Source organism: Anabrus simplex, chromosome 8 (assembly GCF_040414725.1).
Source record: "Anabrus simplex isolate iqAnaSimp1 chromosome 8, ASM4041472v1, whole genome shotgun sequence".
Taxonomy (NCBI): Eukaryota; Metazoa; Arthropoda; class Insecta; order Orthoptera; family Tettigoniidae; genus Anabrus; species Anabrus simplex.
Window position 1 is genome coordinate 103,734,729 of NC_090272.1, and position 18,846 is coordinate 103,753,574.

Here is an 18,846-nt window from a genome sequence, read left to right on the forward strand (position 1 = left end):
CAAATAACCTGTAACTAACATGTAAAAAATAGAATACAACATTTAAACAATCACCAGTACGAATCAAGGAGATATTCAATATAACTCCGAAGATTAATATACTCACCAATTTAGACAATGAAAGAAAGAAAGGTTAAATACCCAGAAGACAAAACTCATTGTGGTCATAATCGGAGCCATTCATGTTTATTACAATCCCTTCAATGGCATCCCCTACTAATTGCTCTATGCCCGACATTCTTTTTACTTCTGGTCTCAATGACATGTTTCAGACAACATATTTCTGAACACTGAGGAGTCAGTAGTTCGATCCCTTCCAGTAACAGTTTTCTTACTTCTGCGAGGGCAAATGTTTTGTTACGCGCCACATGCCCTTTACATAGTTCTACAGACTTTCACTGGGATTCAATGAACAATAGTAAGTTCCAACTTGACACTGTTCGGCTTCCTAAGGGATTCCCTTCCCATCCAGATGATTAATATTCCGCCATTTCCACAACTGGTTCGGCAGTTTCTCAACTCTAACCAAATGGTAAGATGTTTGCATTCAAGACGATAAAACATTAAAAAAAGCATTCCCTAGCATCCCTCTAAGATTGAATGATGTTTAAGCCATCAGTCCACAAACTGGTATGATGCATCTCTCCACGCTACCCTATTGTGTGCTGACCTTTCATTTCTACCTATTCTAATCTGCTTGTCATATTCATACCTTGATCTACCTCTAACATTCTTACCACCTACACTTCCCTCAAAAACCAACTGAACAAGCCCAGGGTGTCTTTAGATGTGTCTTACCATACTATCTCTTTTCATCAAAAACAGCCAAATCATTCTCCTCTTACCAATTCAATTGATTATATCTTCGTTCATTCTTTGATCTACCCATCTCACATTCAGCATTTTTCGGAAACACCACATTTCTAAAACTATTCTTTCTTTCTGAGCTAGATATCCATTTTCCACTTCCATACAATGCAATGCTCCAGACGACAGTCTTCAAAAATTCTTTCTAGTTCCTATATCAATGTTTGAAGTGAGTAAATTTCTTAAGAAAAGCCTTTCTTGCCTGTGCTGGTCTGCATTTTATGTCCTGCTTCAGCCATCATTAGTTATTCTACTATCCAAGAAAGAATATTCACGTACTTCCTGCAAGACTTAATTTCCTAATCTAATATTTCTTGTATCACCCGACTTCATTCTATTGCACTCCATTACTTTTGTTTTGGATTTATTTATTTTCATCCTATACTCCTCCTTTATAACATTCAACAATTTTTCCGGATCTTCTGCAGACTCAAATAAAACAACAATAGTCAGCAAATCTCAAGAGTTTTGATTTCCTCTCCTTGGACTGTGATTACTTTTCCAAATTCCTCTTTGATTTTCATTACTGCCTGCTCAAAATAAACATCGAAAAGAAGAGGAGACAAACTGCACCTTTTCCTCGCTCCTTTCTGGATTGCCGCTTCTTTTTTCATATCCTTCAATTCTTATCACTGTACAGACTGCAAATAATTCTTCTTTCCCTGTATCATCTACCTGATACACAAGCGCTTAACATGCTATAAGATGACATTAAAGAAGTTTCAAAATGACACTGGCTCATAAAGGAGATGTACATATGCTATTTACACAGAAATGACATTACACATGTGAAGTATTTGTAATATTTTAATGAAAGGTACGCTGTACCACTACCGGCAGTTCCCTCAATCTTCACTATTTGTTTTTTTTTTTGCCTTATAATATGGATAGAACTTGCAGAGATGAATCAAATGACACTTCACACGACATGCTACCATGCCGAGTCTAGAGCTACACTAATTGTTAGGCATGTGGCATTGCATTTTTCGTGACTCAAGATGGTTGTGCCATTGAATCATACTGATGTCAGATTCTTGTTACTGGGTACAATAGCTCTCTCTCTTTACAATGAGGTATCGGACACAGTCATCACACGTGTTGTCTAGGAGTTATTTTGATTTTAAAACTTTCATGGTTTTGCAATGCTCACCAACAAAAGTATGGTTCTGAAATATTGACTTATTTTGCATCAAAATATTATGTATTCCTCCAAAGAACTCTTATTTAACTGAAAATAGTTTTATCACGGTAATATGTACAAAGAACATTAATTCACAATAAGAGAACTGGCCTTTTACGGGGTGGAACTATGAGATGTTAAAACGAGTGAAAAAAGATGCAAAAATTAAACTTTGTATTTTCATCACGTTTGTCACTGCTGCAATATTTTATTGCCTCTAGATATACCCAAGTACAACGCTAAGAATAAAAGGGGCAAAAGTCAGAACGCACACATTGTTTCAGAAGTGTGTTGCCAGGCAATTCAAACCTTTATCCAAAAGTAATTCAAATCTTGTTTACACCTTATTACACAAACACCTGTCCTGAAAAACAATGGAAGCACCATCCATTAATGTCACATCTCCATATATAGAATTGGGTACTGGGTATGGCCTCCACGTGCCTGTACGATTGCCTCACACCCTCCAGGCATTATTCAGATCAGTCGACGCACCTCCACTCGTGGGATATCTCCCCATTTGTCAATCAGGACATCCGTAAATTCTAGGAAGGGCTCTAAGGTCCTCACACTTGTTGGTCTCATTTGTCTGTAAGTGCTCCATAGGACCAAGGTCCAGTCTCATAGCAAGTCAATCCATGGTTTGAATCCGAAGTACCTGTATGGCAGCCCTGACGGCAGCTGCTGTATGCACTTCGGCACTGCCTTCATGCAACAAAATCAGGGGCCCATTCACGTTCCAATGAATGCAACATGATTGAGTACAATTTCCTGTACATACCCGGCAGCTATAAGTCCATGTCTGAACAGTACAAGATCTGTTTGACTGTCAATAGTGATGCCACTCCACATCTTAAATGCTGATCAGTGGTGATTGATCATGACAGACCCAAAGTCAGTGCTGCTCCCATATTCCAGTTTCAATGTGCATGCGCCAATCACTGTTGATCTGTCCTGTAACTAGGCACTAATTGCAGGCCTTTTAAAGAAGTCTTTGTTACCGTAAGATTGCTTCTCCAAGTCTACTGCAAATTTCTTGGTCACTGACATTTGCACCAGTCCCTGCCATCAGATCATTTCGATTGGCCCAAGCAGTAGCAATGTTCAGCCGAAGTGCCAAGCTGACTACATACTGGTCCTCTCTGGACAAAGTTACACTTTCTTTCCTTGTTTAGTGGTTTAACATTGCACTAATATGTTGGAGGCTTTTGGCAAATGGCAAACAGCTAAGACTGGTAATTACGGTACAGTCCTAGCATTTTCCTGGTGTGAAAATATAAAACCATAATAGTAATGGTGTGTGGCCTCCAAAGAGGCCTGGTGAAGATCTTTTGAACTGACGCCCTGTAGGCGACCTGCGTGTATGAAAATGGGGCCCTACCTGCGATGAATTCTAGTGATTAAGACGGCACACACACCCAGTCCCCAAGCCATCAGAATTAACAAATGAAGGTTAAAATCCCTGACCCGGCCGGGAATCGAACCCGGGACCCTCTGGACCAAAGGCCAGCATGCCAACCATTTAGCCATGGAGCCAGATATAAAACAATGAAAAGCAATCTTCAGGCTGCCAAGGGCAGGATTTTAACTTCACGCTCATAACCCTGGTCTGGTTTCCTAGCATATGCCCTATTTCTGTTAAGACATTAAGCGCCACACTGGACACCAGTGTCTATTTTAGGATTATCTGCTAGGGCACGGTGGACACCGTTGATTATTTTTGATTTCCTTTTCTTTTTTATTTTGTTGCCCAACGTGTTAATCTTTTCCAGGCCTTACCAACAAAAGATTTAGTCAAATTAAGATCCTATAGCTACTGCACAAATATACACACTTTCCTGTAACAGTGACCACTGTAACAGTTTACGTCTTCAATAGGTTTCACATTAGGTACACTCAACAAACAGGATTTTTGTTTTTCACTATGCCTATGGGATATTTTACAGTGAGAATAAAGGTGACAGTGTTAACTCAAAAGTACAGTAGGCACTTTCAAGGCTTGAACTTGAATCAAAATACTTCATAACAATGTGATATGTGAAATAACCGTGAAATTACCAGTTTCAATTGCATAATTATTTTTAATGTAACGAGAGTTTAACTCTGTCAGTACTTATTGATCAGCTATGTTATGTTGATCAAGGACAATTAGAAAGGAGAAGTTCAACTGTTTTTGGGGTCAACAAGCATCTGTTAATTACAGCGACTGTAAATACTGATTGGCCATATTATATTGACAGACTATCTTACAGAAAAAATATAAATCTCAGTGCAAATTTCATAGCATGGATTAGGTTATAATAGTAACCATACTAAAGCATTGGCCTACGAAGGTTAGGTACAATGGATATCTAAATCAAGTTGCTGCATGCCTGGCCTGTAGCAACACTTCATGGTTACGGCCTACAGTAATGTTTCATAGGTTTAACACATCACAAGTGTATGAGACCTCACCTGGGACTGAGTACGATGTGCATGAAATATATCATTAAGCATTTTAAAAAAAAGCTGTTTGGGCTTCCTGATGCCATGAAATTGCTCCAATTACCATGTGCGTACAAATTCTTGTCAAGGCACTGAAGCATTTTATTTATAACATCATTCTATTCCATAAAAAAGAAAACAGTACAGTTAAAATGCATGTGTGCTGGGTGCTGTTTTTGTAAAACTATGATGAATTCATAGGGAATATCCAATTACTGAGTTTGCTTATTACATGAGATTGTAAGGCTTAGTTTAGATATACAGTGGAAACTTGTTTGCACATTTCTGAAGGGACTAAATAATTCAAAAATCATGTGAGGGAAAACATATTACTGAATGTATCACGAAAAAAAGAAAGCAAAATGTGTCATTTATTGTGTGTTAATGCAGGTGATGTGAAAAAGGATAGCTTTTGCAGATTTAATTACATTAGAGAATGAAATACATATTTCTATGGCATTCAACAACAGTGTAGGGACGGGTGTTGGTTCCGTTGCATCCACTCTGTCACTACTTTCATCTTTCAGTTTCTTATGTTGTGTTTTTCCCTTACTACCTTGCACTTTTCAACTGCTTCCACTAAGTTGTCTGGCTAGTTAGCATTATTGAAATAACTCCTTACGACATTTTCATTAACAGAATCTCAAGCAGATTTTACAAAATGCATCGAGTCCAAGATGGATAGCTCCTCCATTGTGGAATGAATAGAAGCTGACAGTCTTTGAACAAGCCCCTTGCTAGTTTTTGTCTTACACACTGTATGACACAATGATCAAAAAGCTGCAGATGACATGAGCAATTTATTGGAACACAATTTTCACATTTCACAGGACCTTCTAGTTTTCGGCACCCACCTGGACATCCGGAGCACATAAATATTGGTCAAATACTGCAGATGTGACATAAGCTTGCAGATTTAAATAGCACTGGCAAAGAAATCTCTCCTCCACACTTTTACAACAACTTGGACTGTTTGTTTGGATTATGCCTGTTCTTAAATCTCTAGATCCAACCACTGGAAGCTTGAAAGTTCTGACAGTTCCAGCTACTGAGCTAAATAAACCGCCTGGGCTCAAATCACGTCAAATCACGTTTCCATCAAGTGGGATATTAGACAAATAGGCTTGATTAATCTACTTCAGCAACGCACCAGCTCGGCAAACTGACCCTCGCATCAGTTTTCTTTGTTCCATTCGCTCCTTCTTCATAAGGACATTCCATTTCTTTCCTCTTGCTTAGTAAGTTGTTCAGTATGGATGGAAGAATGTTCTATTTCTGTGCAATATCCACAAACTTCACACGAGGATTATCTACTTCTTGAATGAACGTCAATTTTTATAACTGATTGTCTGTTGCTTCATAATTAAAAACACACTTCACAAACTTGTTACTAAGACATACTGAATGTCAAATGAAACAATCACAAACTGCTCTCTATATGCAAAAGAAAAGATAGGGGGTGGTAGGAGAGAGCGGAGGGAGGTGCCATTACTTTCATTCCTCGGTTCAAGACAAAGCCCATAAGCTATCGAACACCATGGAAGAATTATACCAGTGTTCTCTCTAGGACCTATTTAATGGGCGCACTGCCCTGCCGTTTTTAGGGACTGCCCGGCTAACATAACCTAGATGTGTACTAGTTACCAATAATACATATTTGAGTCATTGGGTGCTCCAAATTAAAATGTAGAACTGTTTAATAATCTTCATTATTGTCCGTAAAATTGCATCAATTACATCGGAGTTTAAATGTTTAGCTTGACTATCATATAGTGTCGTGCGCGAGCGGTGTATGGATTAGCGTGGAATCGCATGCAGCACGTTTATAGACAAGAGCACTCGATTCCACACGTTACAACCCGTATGGCACTCCACAGCAGCCGAGTGATAATGCCTGGAATTACACAATTATGAACGAGCAGTGGAATACTAGAAGCTCAGAAAACTTTGTTATGTCTTTTTCACGATAACACTAAAATAGTTCAATTTAACAGTTAATGTTTACCTGTCTAATATTATATTTAATGCCCTGAGGGGAATATATTGAACTGTTAACAATTAATTTCTTTGGTAGTATTCCTAGCCCAGCTACTCATTCCTGCCACCCAGCTGGTGAAAATTTCTGAGATCACTGCATACACTGAACAAGATATGAGTTAACTAAATTTCAAAATTCATCGTCGATAATGGGGAAAATACCTAGTCAAACAGTGCTATGAAAGTTTGTCTTACGTGGGAAGGAAATAATTGTTAATGAGGATATGTTAACATGTATTTAATAGCATTGAAAACATGACAATGAGATTCCACTGTATATGTAATAATTTATATCAACACTGGTCAACCGTTAGTTTCCCAAGAATAAAATCATAAGTTTTCAGTACATGCACCAAGAGATGGGAGGCATAAGGGATTTGGCTTTGTTCAGGTGATGTACACATTAAAATTTGGAAATGACAGTCAAGTAGCAGCTCAGCTTGTGGCCGACATGTTGCCACATGTTCTACCTTTTCATACAAAGATTCAGCCCTTTCATTACAATATTAAACACTTTTGGAGGCAGATGATCACAGGATTCAAGAATAAAATATATAACTTATTTTATAACAATCCAAAAGAACTCCCTGGCTATATATTGAAGTATAGGCAAAATTCAATTATTCTGAAAAATAAGTAGAATATGCTCACCGAAGACTGTGTAGAGTAACCTCCTTGGGAAGATGGTGCACTGGACGGTGGTGTTGATTGTGTAGAGTATGCTGGACCGCTTCCTTGTGACCCATACCCTGAATTTTGCTGACTGCTGTAACTTGTATTCTGTGACTGACCCATCCGAGGTGGTACACCACCAGCTCTTGGTGGTGCCTGTGTTTGGTGGTACAAAACTTGAGAAGTACCACGGCCCACACCTGACAACAAAATAAAAATAAATAAAATGCCTGAGTGACCATCTGATTAAAAGTGCCAATCAGATTAGTCTATTAATTACAAGATATCAAGCATCCTTTGCTTCTATGTCCATTTCCATTAATTCCTTAAATTATCCCAGCTGTATGTGCAGCTGATTAAGCGCTACGCCTCATACTCACAGATGCAGGATTAAGCCCTGGTAGTCAATTCAGGACTAGAAAACAAAAAAATTAAGTTGACATCAATCACATAAATTCTGTCCGGCTCCATCACTAAATGGTTAGCGTGCTGGCCTTTGGTCACAGGGGTCCCGGGTTCGATTCCCAGCAGGGTCGGGAATTTTAACCAACACTGGTTCATTTTGCTGGCACGGAGGCTGTGTGTGTCGCCTTCATCATCATCATTTCATCCTCATCAAAAGGCACAGGTCGCCTAAGGACATCAAAATAAAAGACCTGCACCTGGCGAGCCGAACATGTCCTCGGACACTTCCGGCACTAAAAGCCATACACCATGTCATATAAATTCTTATCCTAATGAAGTTCGTTTATTGCAAGGGTGTATTATTCTTGAGGTACAAAAAATGGCAAACTTATTGCAGTCCAGTTGCCTCCCATTATTAAATACAGGTTTGAAATGATTAATAATACGTAGTGTACCCGTATATTTTATAAGTGAAATGCGCACAAATGTGGAAAGAGTTTAACAGTTATTTGTTTTTACTGATCTTGTTCTTTTATATTTTGGAAGCTGAATTGTATGAAGCTGAGATCATCGTATGAGAACATTTTAATCAGGTTAGTGGGATAGCGCATCAGCTGTTACGAAAGTCAGATTTGTGTAACCTTGGGCAAGCAGACTAACAGGTAGACATTTATCGATCGGTGTGCTGGAAACCTTTTTCTTATTGACTGAGAGCCTAACATGCGACCACAGTGAGGAGAGAACGTTTCAAGGCCAGCAAGACTCTGCAAGTGTTCTTGAATGACTGATGATGGGGTCAAGATATAGTCAGTTTACGTAACTGAGGTTCCAATAATTTATCTTCATGATTTGGATACACAATGAAACTCAAAAGTAAAAATTGCTTTGTAATCATACAGGTCCTACAATTTTAATTTTTGCTTTGCAATTAGAAGATGTATTCACATAGGCTAATAAAAGGTCAGGACTCTTTTTAAGAAATGTGAAGTCTTTCAGACTAAGAGATTCATTTGGTAAAACTTTCGCACACAGCATGCGAAAGTGAGGTTAAAGATCCAACATGGCGCGGCTGGGACGACGTCATCTAACACTTGGCAGGTTTGTCAACTTATGCATTCTTAGTGACAAGACCACTGGGCTGGATTGGTTCGGTCCAGGAAGTGACAAGACCATTGAGCTGGATGGGTTAGGTCTGAGGAGCGACCAAACCATTGGTCTGGATTGGTTAGGTCCAGCTACTGACTAGACCACTGGCCTGGGGGCAAGCAAAGGGGGTCTCCACTGAGCGGCCCTAATGCCTCTTGTATCCCGCATGACACCACCATTGGTCTGGATAGGTTAGGGTAGGTTAGTGACAAAACCACTTGTCTGGATAGGATACGGTAGGTTAGTGACAAAACCAATTGTCTGGATATGTTAGACAAAAATTACAAGAAGTGACAGCAGCGCATTCTATGCAACAGTGTTCAATACTTGAATTAATGAACAATGACTTACCTTAACATGGAAGATACAGCACGCTCGCTGCGAGAAGAAATTTGTGGATCCTTTCTCCACAAGAGAAGGAGTATTTGAATAGATGTTGCGATAAATACCCAAGGAATCGTCCTTTATTCCTTCCGATACGGGTAGGGATTCCCTAACGTTTCTCCACTTTCAATCGTGTTGGTGTGCACGAGTTCTTCCTCCGTAGACGTTCTTCATTCAGTTCGTGGACGTTTTCGCTCTCCTTGGTGCCCACATATTCTACTGAATGATTAACTTTTAAGTGGAGAAATCCTTCGTCCTGGAGGCTGTTGTAGGCCCTCCAGCGGTCATGAGATTATTGTAGTCCCAGGCAAAATGTACTCTTTAATAATGGCCAGTAACATAGGACTATCCCGAGAGTCCACCAGTATAACGAAGAATTTCTTGTTAATCTCATGTTCAATCCCACCGAAAACCCACTGACTTACCACACGATGGCCAGTTATGGTTTCTCTTGCCAAACATTGCCTCGTCTATTGTGACTACTACAACTACTCCCCCAAGTCGTTAAGAATTACAAATGGCCAAATCTTCACAAACTTTGACAGTACGAGGACCAATCGCATATTGTTCCCGAACTCACTTTCAGCTCACTCAATTAATGGATAGTGGGGCCTATTTTCCAGTAGCCAGTAAGCAACACAGGATATTACTTAGTGCGGAGGAAGTTGTCCCTCTAAAAAGGTACCCATCTTCACCGAATGTTTAAACCTGCAAGTGCATTTATCATTACTTTACTTCTCGCATCCCACTACTCGCTGCATTCAGTTGCGCGCGGAAGGACTGTTGTTTGTTTATACGCTCAAGGCCTTCTCGGGAAGGATGTTGTGAAGCAGTGTCAGAGCTGCCAACCTCTGTACTTAGGAACTAATGTGGTGATTATTTTTACACAATAAGCCTCTATAGTTTCATGTGGAAACACGATTAGTCTGGACTGGTTCTTGCCATACGGATGGTTAGGATAGGATCTGGACAAGACCATTGGTCTGCACGGTTAGAAGCCGCAAAGCGGCCCTAGGCCTCTAGTTTTATGTGGAAACACAACTGGTCTGGACTGGTTCTTGCCGTGTGGATGGTTAGGATAGGACCTGGACAAGACCATTGGTCTGGATTGGTTCTTGCCGTGCAGACTGTTACGATATGATATGGACAAGACCATTGGTCTGGACGGTTAACATCCGGGAAACAGCCCTAGGCCTCTAGTTTCGTGTGGAAACACGATTGGTCTGTGTTTTTTGTATTGTTTCCTTTACATGGTGTTTCTTGTTTGTGCTTTTATTCAGCCGGGGTTGGTAACGCAATGTATTTATCAGCATTGATGAAAATGACATCACATTCTGTTCACATTGACCAATGAAAATGCAAGTAGCTACTTCAGCAATGGCGGATGGCGGGTGCTGCTCTTCATTAGGTTATAAAAGTAAATGTGCTTCTGGGGGTGGGATGGTGGGTTCCTAGACATCGCAATGAACACATCTCACCTCTAAAAGGAATTCCAAGTAAGATTTGCATTATCTTCACTTCCTTGTAATGTTATAAAATTTGGGCTGCGGGATGTAAGGTTATAATTTGCATACAAATTTTTATTTTTCTATTCCACCTATTCAATACAATTGATTTTGTGCTGTTAGAAATTCGTTTTACTACATTACATTAAAAGGGACATGTTTCGCTCGGTTTCCGAGCATTCCTCAGCCTTTGTAACTTGTCTCAAGGTTAAGACCTGGCACTGTTAATTTGCTTATAACTAAATTGTACTAAATTATGATTCTAAAAACGAAGTGGTAAAATACGTGAACATAGGCATTTGTAAACACAATGGACAGTTTAACAATTTAAAATGACAGTGCTAAAATTATATGAAATATATGAACTTGTTACCTACCAATTCTGACCTATGGTTGCGAAACATGGACCATGAGAAACAAAGATGTTAGTAAAATCCAGGCAGCAGAAATGAGATTTGTCCGTAGCAAGATCAGCAAAACACGGAGGGACAGAGTCCGTAATGAGGAAATCCGCAAGCAGGCTCAAGTTGTAAGACTGCAGGACAAAATAACAGTGCAGCGACTGAGATGGTATGGACATATGCGACGCTTGGGTGATAACAGATTACCCAAAAAAATGTACGATCTAAAACTTGAAGACAAAGAGGGCAACCAAGACTCAGGTACAAGGACATGGTGAAAATTGACATTTAACAGAGAGGATATACTTTGGAAAGCATTGAAGAAGGAGAGAAGTTCAGGGACTGCAACTGGTGGAGAACCCTCGTTTGCTGACCCATCGCTTAAGATGGAACGACGTGGGATATGTATGTATGCATTGATTCTAAATACGACGACGTTCAAAACACAGTAATGAGATTTGGCCAAAATTCCCAAGCTCTTTGTTTTTAAAAACAATTGTTAGTTGACTTATGTTGAATACATTCAAATTTGAGTCATAAATCCTGTTGAAGCTCAATAGTATCTAAAGCTTGAAGTCTTAATATAGGGGTTGGAAATATTTCGCATCATGTATTGGTTTGAGGCATGCTTCTGTAATTTATTAATGGTAAACAGTAAAATGTAACATGTTTGTAATTTCCGCAAACTGGTCTTGATTTGATGAGCAGAATTTACATTGGAAGCAGTTCATTTTCATGATTGCTTTGTCAAAAGCGATGTCAATCTGAAAATCTTGAAATGTTGATATATTATCCTTATTCACAATCTTTAACACTTTGAAGACGATGTCACTCCATGTGGGGTGACGGACCCTCACACACAATATAGAGGGGTGACACGGTAGTGTGTCCAGGCCCCTCAACTTCAGGCTATCGCACGAAACTAGCGCTACCATTCACTGTTGTATTGCACTGCTTGTTCACGTAAGGTGTTCATAGAGTGCAGCGCAGTGCCCATTCCTTTCTCAGCATGCTGTGCATTGCGCAACAGACAGTGGAATTTCTCTGACATTGGGGTGACATACGCAACCATCAGAATTCAATTATTAATGGCAAGGGAAATAATGTGAATTGGTGTTTATTATTGCTTTATTCTTACATACTGGTTGAGATTTAGCACTGAGATGAAATTGTAAACCTGGGCTACGTGTAAATAAATACAATGTTTCTGCAAACCTGAGAATGTTCCCCAGTAATTGTCACTGGCTGGTGATTTGGTTGAATCACTGCCCAATGCAGCTCTGGAATCTTTGCTAGTCCTCACTACACAAACTACTGCCGAATTCTGACTCGGAAAAGGTGGCGTCACATTGCAAATCCTAAATGTCAACATCTCTTGATTCAACATTCAAACCCTTTTCAAGTTGTTCTATCTCTCCATCAGTAATCATGGCTTACTCAACACAGAAACACATAACATCAATTAAATTCTTGTCACAAACCTGTCAATTACAAGGAACTCTCAACAGCTCACAACACAGAGCACAGTGTTCCACAACAACAAAGGTAAAAAGACTGTCTCGCCCCTGTAGGGGTGACGTGCGCTTTCTCTGTTGCATAGTCAACCGGATAACCATGTCACCCCAATGGGGAGAGACAAAAATAGTAACTTTGAACATGAATTATGTCTTTGATTATCATCTACGAATGAAATTACGAACATCCGTAACCGACAACAACCTGAAAAATGTATATCGCATTTCAGCAGTTTACCACGAAAAAAGGAAATGTACACGTCGACGCTAAAGTGTTAAGTGATGGTGCGTCCCTTTGACTGCTGCTATAATACCTCACGGTGCTTGTTACGTCACGTGTAGAAACACGAAAGCAAGCAGTCGCTGTGATGTAACAAGCACCGCGAGGCAATACAGCAGCAGTCAAAGGGACGCACCATCACTTAAAGATTGTGAACAAGGCTAATATATCAACAGTTCAAGATTTTCAGATTGACGCCCCTTTTGACAAAACACCATAAAAACGAACTGCTTCCAATGTAAAGTCTGCTCGTCAAAACAAGACCAGTTCGAGGAGACTACAAACCTCCATTGGTCTGGATTGGTCAGGTTAGGTTAGTAAAAAAGCCATTGGTCTAGCTTGGTTAGACCATTGGTCTGGATTGGTTAGACCATGGGTCTAGAAGCCGCGAAGTGGTACTTGGCCTCTATAGTTCAGTTATTATGAGTTTCGACTTGACGTTCGAGCGCTGCCTTTTGGCGGAGGGTAAGTGAATTAATCAACAGCCAATCATAGGCAGCCGATCACTCCGATAGAGCGCGTTAGACTCCAGTTACAGTTAGCAGTGTTGTCGATTTGTTGTTTACTGTAACCACGTGCTATCAGCTGTGTGTTGTATTGTGCTCAGTTCTTTTTGCGGTCTTTGAGTGTCTCTGTGCTAGGTGGTTGCTCGTTTATATTTCATAGTGTAGAGTTTATAAATGATTTGTTTAGTATTTTAATAGTATAGTGAGTTATATTGTAGTGAATAGTGTGTAACAGGTGATCTAGTTTATATAGTAGCTTAGTTTAATATTTCGTTCAGTAATAATATAGTAGGTTAATTTTAGGCCCGTGTGTGAATTTGATATTCTGTCATGTGGATGCCTACGTCTAAGGATGAAGCTACCAAGAGAAGAAAGCTCTTCCGACGCGGTACTCCACTAAAGAGCCAGGCCCGGGAAATTGTTTGTAATGTTAGGGAGTCATTCTCGACAAAGCACCAACAATGGCAGCTAGAAAGAATGAGCTGATTAAGTGGGAGAAAGAGCACAATATTTCGGTTCGCGATGACATGGGGAAGGTGGATCTTATGCATGTCTTGAAACAAAGCAAACCCCAGTGCCTAATTTATGTGGTGGATGAAATAACCAGAAGGAACAGGCATACAGTAGTTCACCTTTCACTATACCAATGCCATTTTAACACTTTATAACTGATTTGGGCCCAATTGAAGAATTATATAGCTGAGAATAACCGACTCTTCACATTTTCGGAAGTTGAAAGACTTATTTTCGAAGCCGTAGGCCGTATAACTGCGGAGGACTAGAGCAACGTTGTGAGATGATTAAAGCTTGGGAGAAAGAAAGTCTCACAGACGATTATGTTGAATACTTGATTATCTCTGTAGGATCAAGCGAGAGTGAAACCTCAACAGACGATGACAATGCCGATAGTGACTCAGAAATTAGTGATATATTCGCTTTGTAGGATTATTTCCTTCCTTACGGGAAACTGAATCTAAAAGCAACGCGAGATCTTATACATGGTGAGTAGAAATTTAATTTAATTTTCTCACTTTTTATCTGTTCGAGAAATGACATTTTTATCTTGTAGCCTTATCCTAAATGTGTTGTGTATTATTGTTCACCTTATGTGAATCATGTATGTTGCTACAAAGAATAACTGATTATGGACTTATATTCCAGTATTTGCATTTCTGTTCGTGTTCTGTATCGTAAATCAGCTGTTTGTATTCGTAGCAATTTGGCACCACCGTCTGACTTCCGGCTAACTGTCAAGTCGAAACTCATAAAAACGGGACTATAGTATCCCACGTGTCACCTCCATTGGTCTGGGCAGTGGTGTATTTCTTGTGCACGGGTTGGTAACGGAATTAATTTCCTTCATTGCTACGAGTGACGTCATATCCCATGGTGTCTCACCCAATGGAAATGCTGGAAAGTAATTAGGTGATGGACTATGGCGCGTAAGAAATTGATTATTACTTTACTTATCGCAGCCCAGTGATCAATACATTCAGCTGCGCGCAGAACGACTGTTGTTTGTTTAAACGCTCGCAGCCTTCTCGGGAAGGATGTTGTGAAGCTGTGCTCATAGCTGCCAACCTCTGTATTGAGGAATTATTGAGTGAGGTGCTTCGATAGCTAGTGGTGGTGATTATTGTTGCACGACTGGTTCTTGGCGTGCGGACGGTTAGAATAGTATCTGGACAAGACCATTGGTCTGGATGGTTAGAAGCCCTAGGCCCCTAGTTTCAAGAGGAAACACGATTGGTCTTGGTCTGGACGGTTAGGATTCTTGCCGTGGACAAGACGATTGGTCTGCACGGTTAGGATTCTTACCGTGGACAAGACCATTGGTCTGGACGGTTAGAAGCCACAAAGCGGCCCTAGGCCCCTAATTTCATGTGGAAACACGATTGGTCCGGACGGAAGGCGATTGGTCTGGGCGGTTAGGATTCTTGCCGTGGACAAGACAATTGGTCTGGACGGTTAGGATTATTGCCATGGACAAGACCATTGGTCTGGACAGTTAGAAGCTGCAAAACGGCCCTAGGCCCCTAGTTTCGTGTGGAAACACGATTGGTCTGGACTGATTCTTGCCGTGCGGACGGTTAGGATAGGATCTGGACAAGACCGTTGGTCCGGACGGTTACAAGCTGCATTGTTATTTTACATGGTGTTTTTTTTTGTGCTTTTATTCATCCAGGATTTGTACCGCAATGTATTTATCAGCATTAATGGCAAGGACGTCACATTCCGTTCACGTTGACCAATGAGAATGCAAGAAGCTACTTAGTCGTGGACAATGGCAGCTGCTGCCCTTTAGTAGGTTATAAAAGTAAATGTACTTCTTGGGGCGGGATGGTGGGTTCCTGGACATGGCAATGAACACACATCTCCTCTAAAAGGAATTCCAAGTACGATTTGCATTACTTTCACTTCCTTATAATGTTATAAATGTTGGGCTGCGGGACGTAAAGTTATACCATAAATTGTATTAGGTTAGCAAAGCAAAATTACTTCTGGAGGACGGCAGGTGGATTCTTAACTGTGGCAGTGAACACATCTCTCCTCTACAAGGTATTCCACATAAGATTTCCAACATATTAATCCTTATCATGATATAAAAGTAATGTAACCCTTACTGAATTTCTACCAATTAAGCTACAGCCCCAGCATTTGCCGGGTGAGAAAATGGGAAACTGCGGGAAAACCATCTTCAGGGTTGCCGACAGTGGGGTTCAAACCCACAATCTCCCAGATGCGAACTCACAGCTGCGCACTCCTAAGCGCACGGCCAACTCGCCCGGTATGTTGCCTTTTATTTACCATTAATAAATTACAGAAGCATGCCTCAAACAATACATGATGCAGAATATTTCCAAACCCTTTAACATGCATATTAAGACTTCAAGCTTTAGATACTATTGAGATTCAACAGGATTTATGACTCAAATTTGAATGCATTCAACATAATAAGTCAACTAACAATTGTTTTTAAAAAACGAAGAACTTGGAGAATTTTAGCCAAATCTCATTACTGTGAGGATATTACTGTGTTTTGGACATCAGTGTACGTAGAATCAATGCCTGTCCCAATTTTAGCACCATCATTTTAAATTGTTAAACTGTCCATTGTGTTTACAAATGCCTATGTTCACTCATTTTCCATTTAGTTTTTAGAATCTTAATTAAGTACATATTAGTTATAAGCAAATTAACAATGACAGGCCTTAACCTAGAGACAAGCTACAAAGGCTGAGGATGCTCGGAAACAGAGCGAAACATGTCCCTTTTAATGTAATGTTGTAGTAAAATGAATTTCTAACAGCACAAAATCAATTGTATTGAATAGGTGGAATAGAAAAATAAATATGTATGCAAATTACAGCAAATTTATACGGGTCTAAACATGAGAATAGTTACATGTAATGTAAAGTTATACCGTGCATTTCTCACACGAGAAGAAACACCTGCTTCCAGATACTTTTAATTCTCGATCCCTACTAAAATCTCCACAGGGAATAACTCTGTTTATAATGCTGAGACTTACTAAAAAATCTGCGAATTTTACTTAATCAGTACACAAGGTTATGATGTTGCAGATGGTACACATATCCAGCACATGCCATGACAACTTTCAAAGTGACATTTTTCTTACTTTTACCGAACTTTAAAATTGGTGGTTCTCCAAATTTTAACGAATATGTTAAACTGTCTATTGTGACCTTTATCAGAGACAATACGAAGCTTGGCCGGCGATGAGAAACACAGCACGAATATTGGCTGGTCAATAGGAACACATCACATCATTACATTCAGCTGATTTCCACAGTCTTAGTTATAATTCTATATAAATAAGAACACTTCTGGGGGTGGCATGGTAGGTTTCTGGCAAGCATAAAACAAGAAGCCCTCCTTTAAGGTATCGTTGCACATCATTTTTATCACTTCTAAGTCTGCACACTGTGTACACAACTGACACCATTTATTTACACTTCAATTTCAAACAAAGGGTATTGCTCAATTGATTTCAAACATTGAAAATATAAGTACTCTTCTAGAATAGTGTGGATAAGTTAGGATGAAAGATATGCAAACGTAAATCAAAAGCTGTCCGTCTATCACTAATTTTTTTATTCCAAGAGATATGAGCACTTCTCAATATTCAAAAAATATGACTAAGTGGAAAAAATATTTTTGTTACCTGCTAAAATGGTAAGGACCATTTTAGCCTCTTATAATAATTAATAGCCGATTCTACCATTAGGCACCTCCCCTTATTCCTTCCTCTCAAACGACTTTTGACGCACCAGCCCCAATAAATACGCTATACCTCCCGCCCACCAATCGGAAAAGGTCGCTAGTACATCCATAAACCTTACAAGTCTTTCGTACGGCAACCTCTAATGGAAATGCACGTCGTGCTGATGTGCGATCTGCACGTAACAAGAGGAAGTGGCAAACCGCGCGGTTATATATTGCCACATTCGTATCTCCTAAGACTAATCCCATGTGTGTATCAGTTCCACTACAGTTACGCGCGCATATTTTAATCTGATGGCTAGTAAACAAGTTTTCACATCAATGGCACATTTAAGATTTCAAACTAAGATTTAATCTTTTGCTAGTTTTTACGAGGAATTTGTCTAAATCCTCTTAAAAACTAGGAATCGCAATCTTTCGCAAAAACTCATTTCCGCATATTTCGGCTAACTGACCACCTCCTGTACGCACAACAGAGAAAATAATCGGAACACTGAAAAATTACTTGCATGAATTTTGTCAGCCGGCGCCTTCGTGCTATCATTGACAGAAGAGCTTTTCAAGATGGTTGCTAACAAAATATTGGTTCCTCTATTAAGAGTCCAACTACAAATAGGGAGTATATGAATACAATAAACTCGCAGATCATAAATTCAAACCACGTACGTCGTCTATGCTCTCGAAATGTAAAAATCTAAACCAACAGAAATATGCATACACTTACCCATTCCTTGGCCAGTTTGTCTCCGGGTGTTGTACGACATATTCAATTACGCTATTTATAAGGTTTCACTGTTCAGTAAAATTGTCACTAATTAAAAACACACACGTAGGTAAAACAATTACGACCAAAATATCATAGATTACTTAAAATACGAAATGGAAAATCAGAAGTATTGCCTACAGTAATACAACGACGCCAAATCACAAAGACATAGGCGCCAAAAGGGGGGAGGGGAGACAGACGCTTCAAGTTAACGGGAGCCGGAGGACAACAGCTTTGCCAACAATACGATATCAAAAACTAAAGTTTCGACTCATGGTTTATTGTTAAATCTTCCACTGCATATTCACGCAATTGATATCATCTCATTATATTGAATGAGTGTAGGAAATATAATTCAACTAAAGTTAAACGTAGCCCATGCTTTATCCTACACTTTACAATTAATATAATTAACCTTTCAAACTGGGCTAAAAATACCGTTGGCATGTCTGGG

At 39.7% G+C, this 18,846-nt stretch overlaps 1 protein-coding gene across 1 annotated transcript in view; it reads right to left on the reverse strand.

The window, feature by feature from the left end:
* Positions 1-18,594, reverse strand: part of LOC136878859 (double-stranded RNA-specific editase 1) — a 75,707-nt gene extending 57,113 nt beyond the window's left edge. The window contains exons 1-2 of the mRNA XM_067152400.2: positions 18,351-18,594; positions 7,220-7,440 (exon numbers count right to left, since the gene is read on the reverse strand). Of these exons, the coding sequence (XP_067008501.2) occupies positions 7,220-7,440; positions 18,351-18,390 (261 nt within the window). The 5' untranslated portion in view covers positions 18,391-18,594. The remainder of the gene's footprint in view (positions 1-7,219; positions 7,441-18,350) is intronic.
* Between the last annotated feature and the right edge of the window lie 252 nt (positions 18,595-18,846).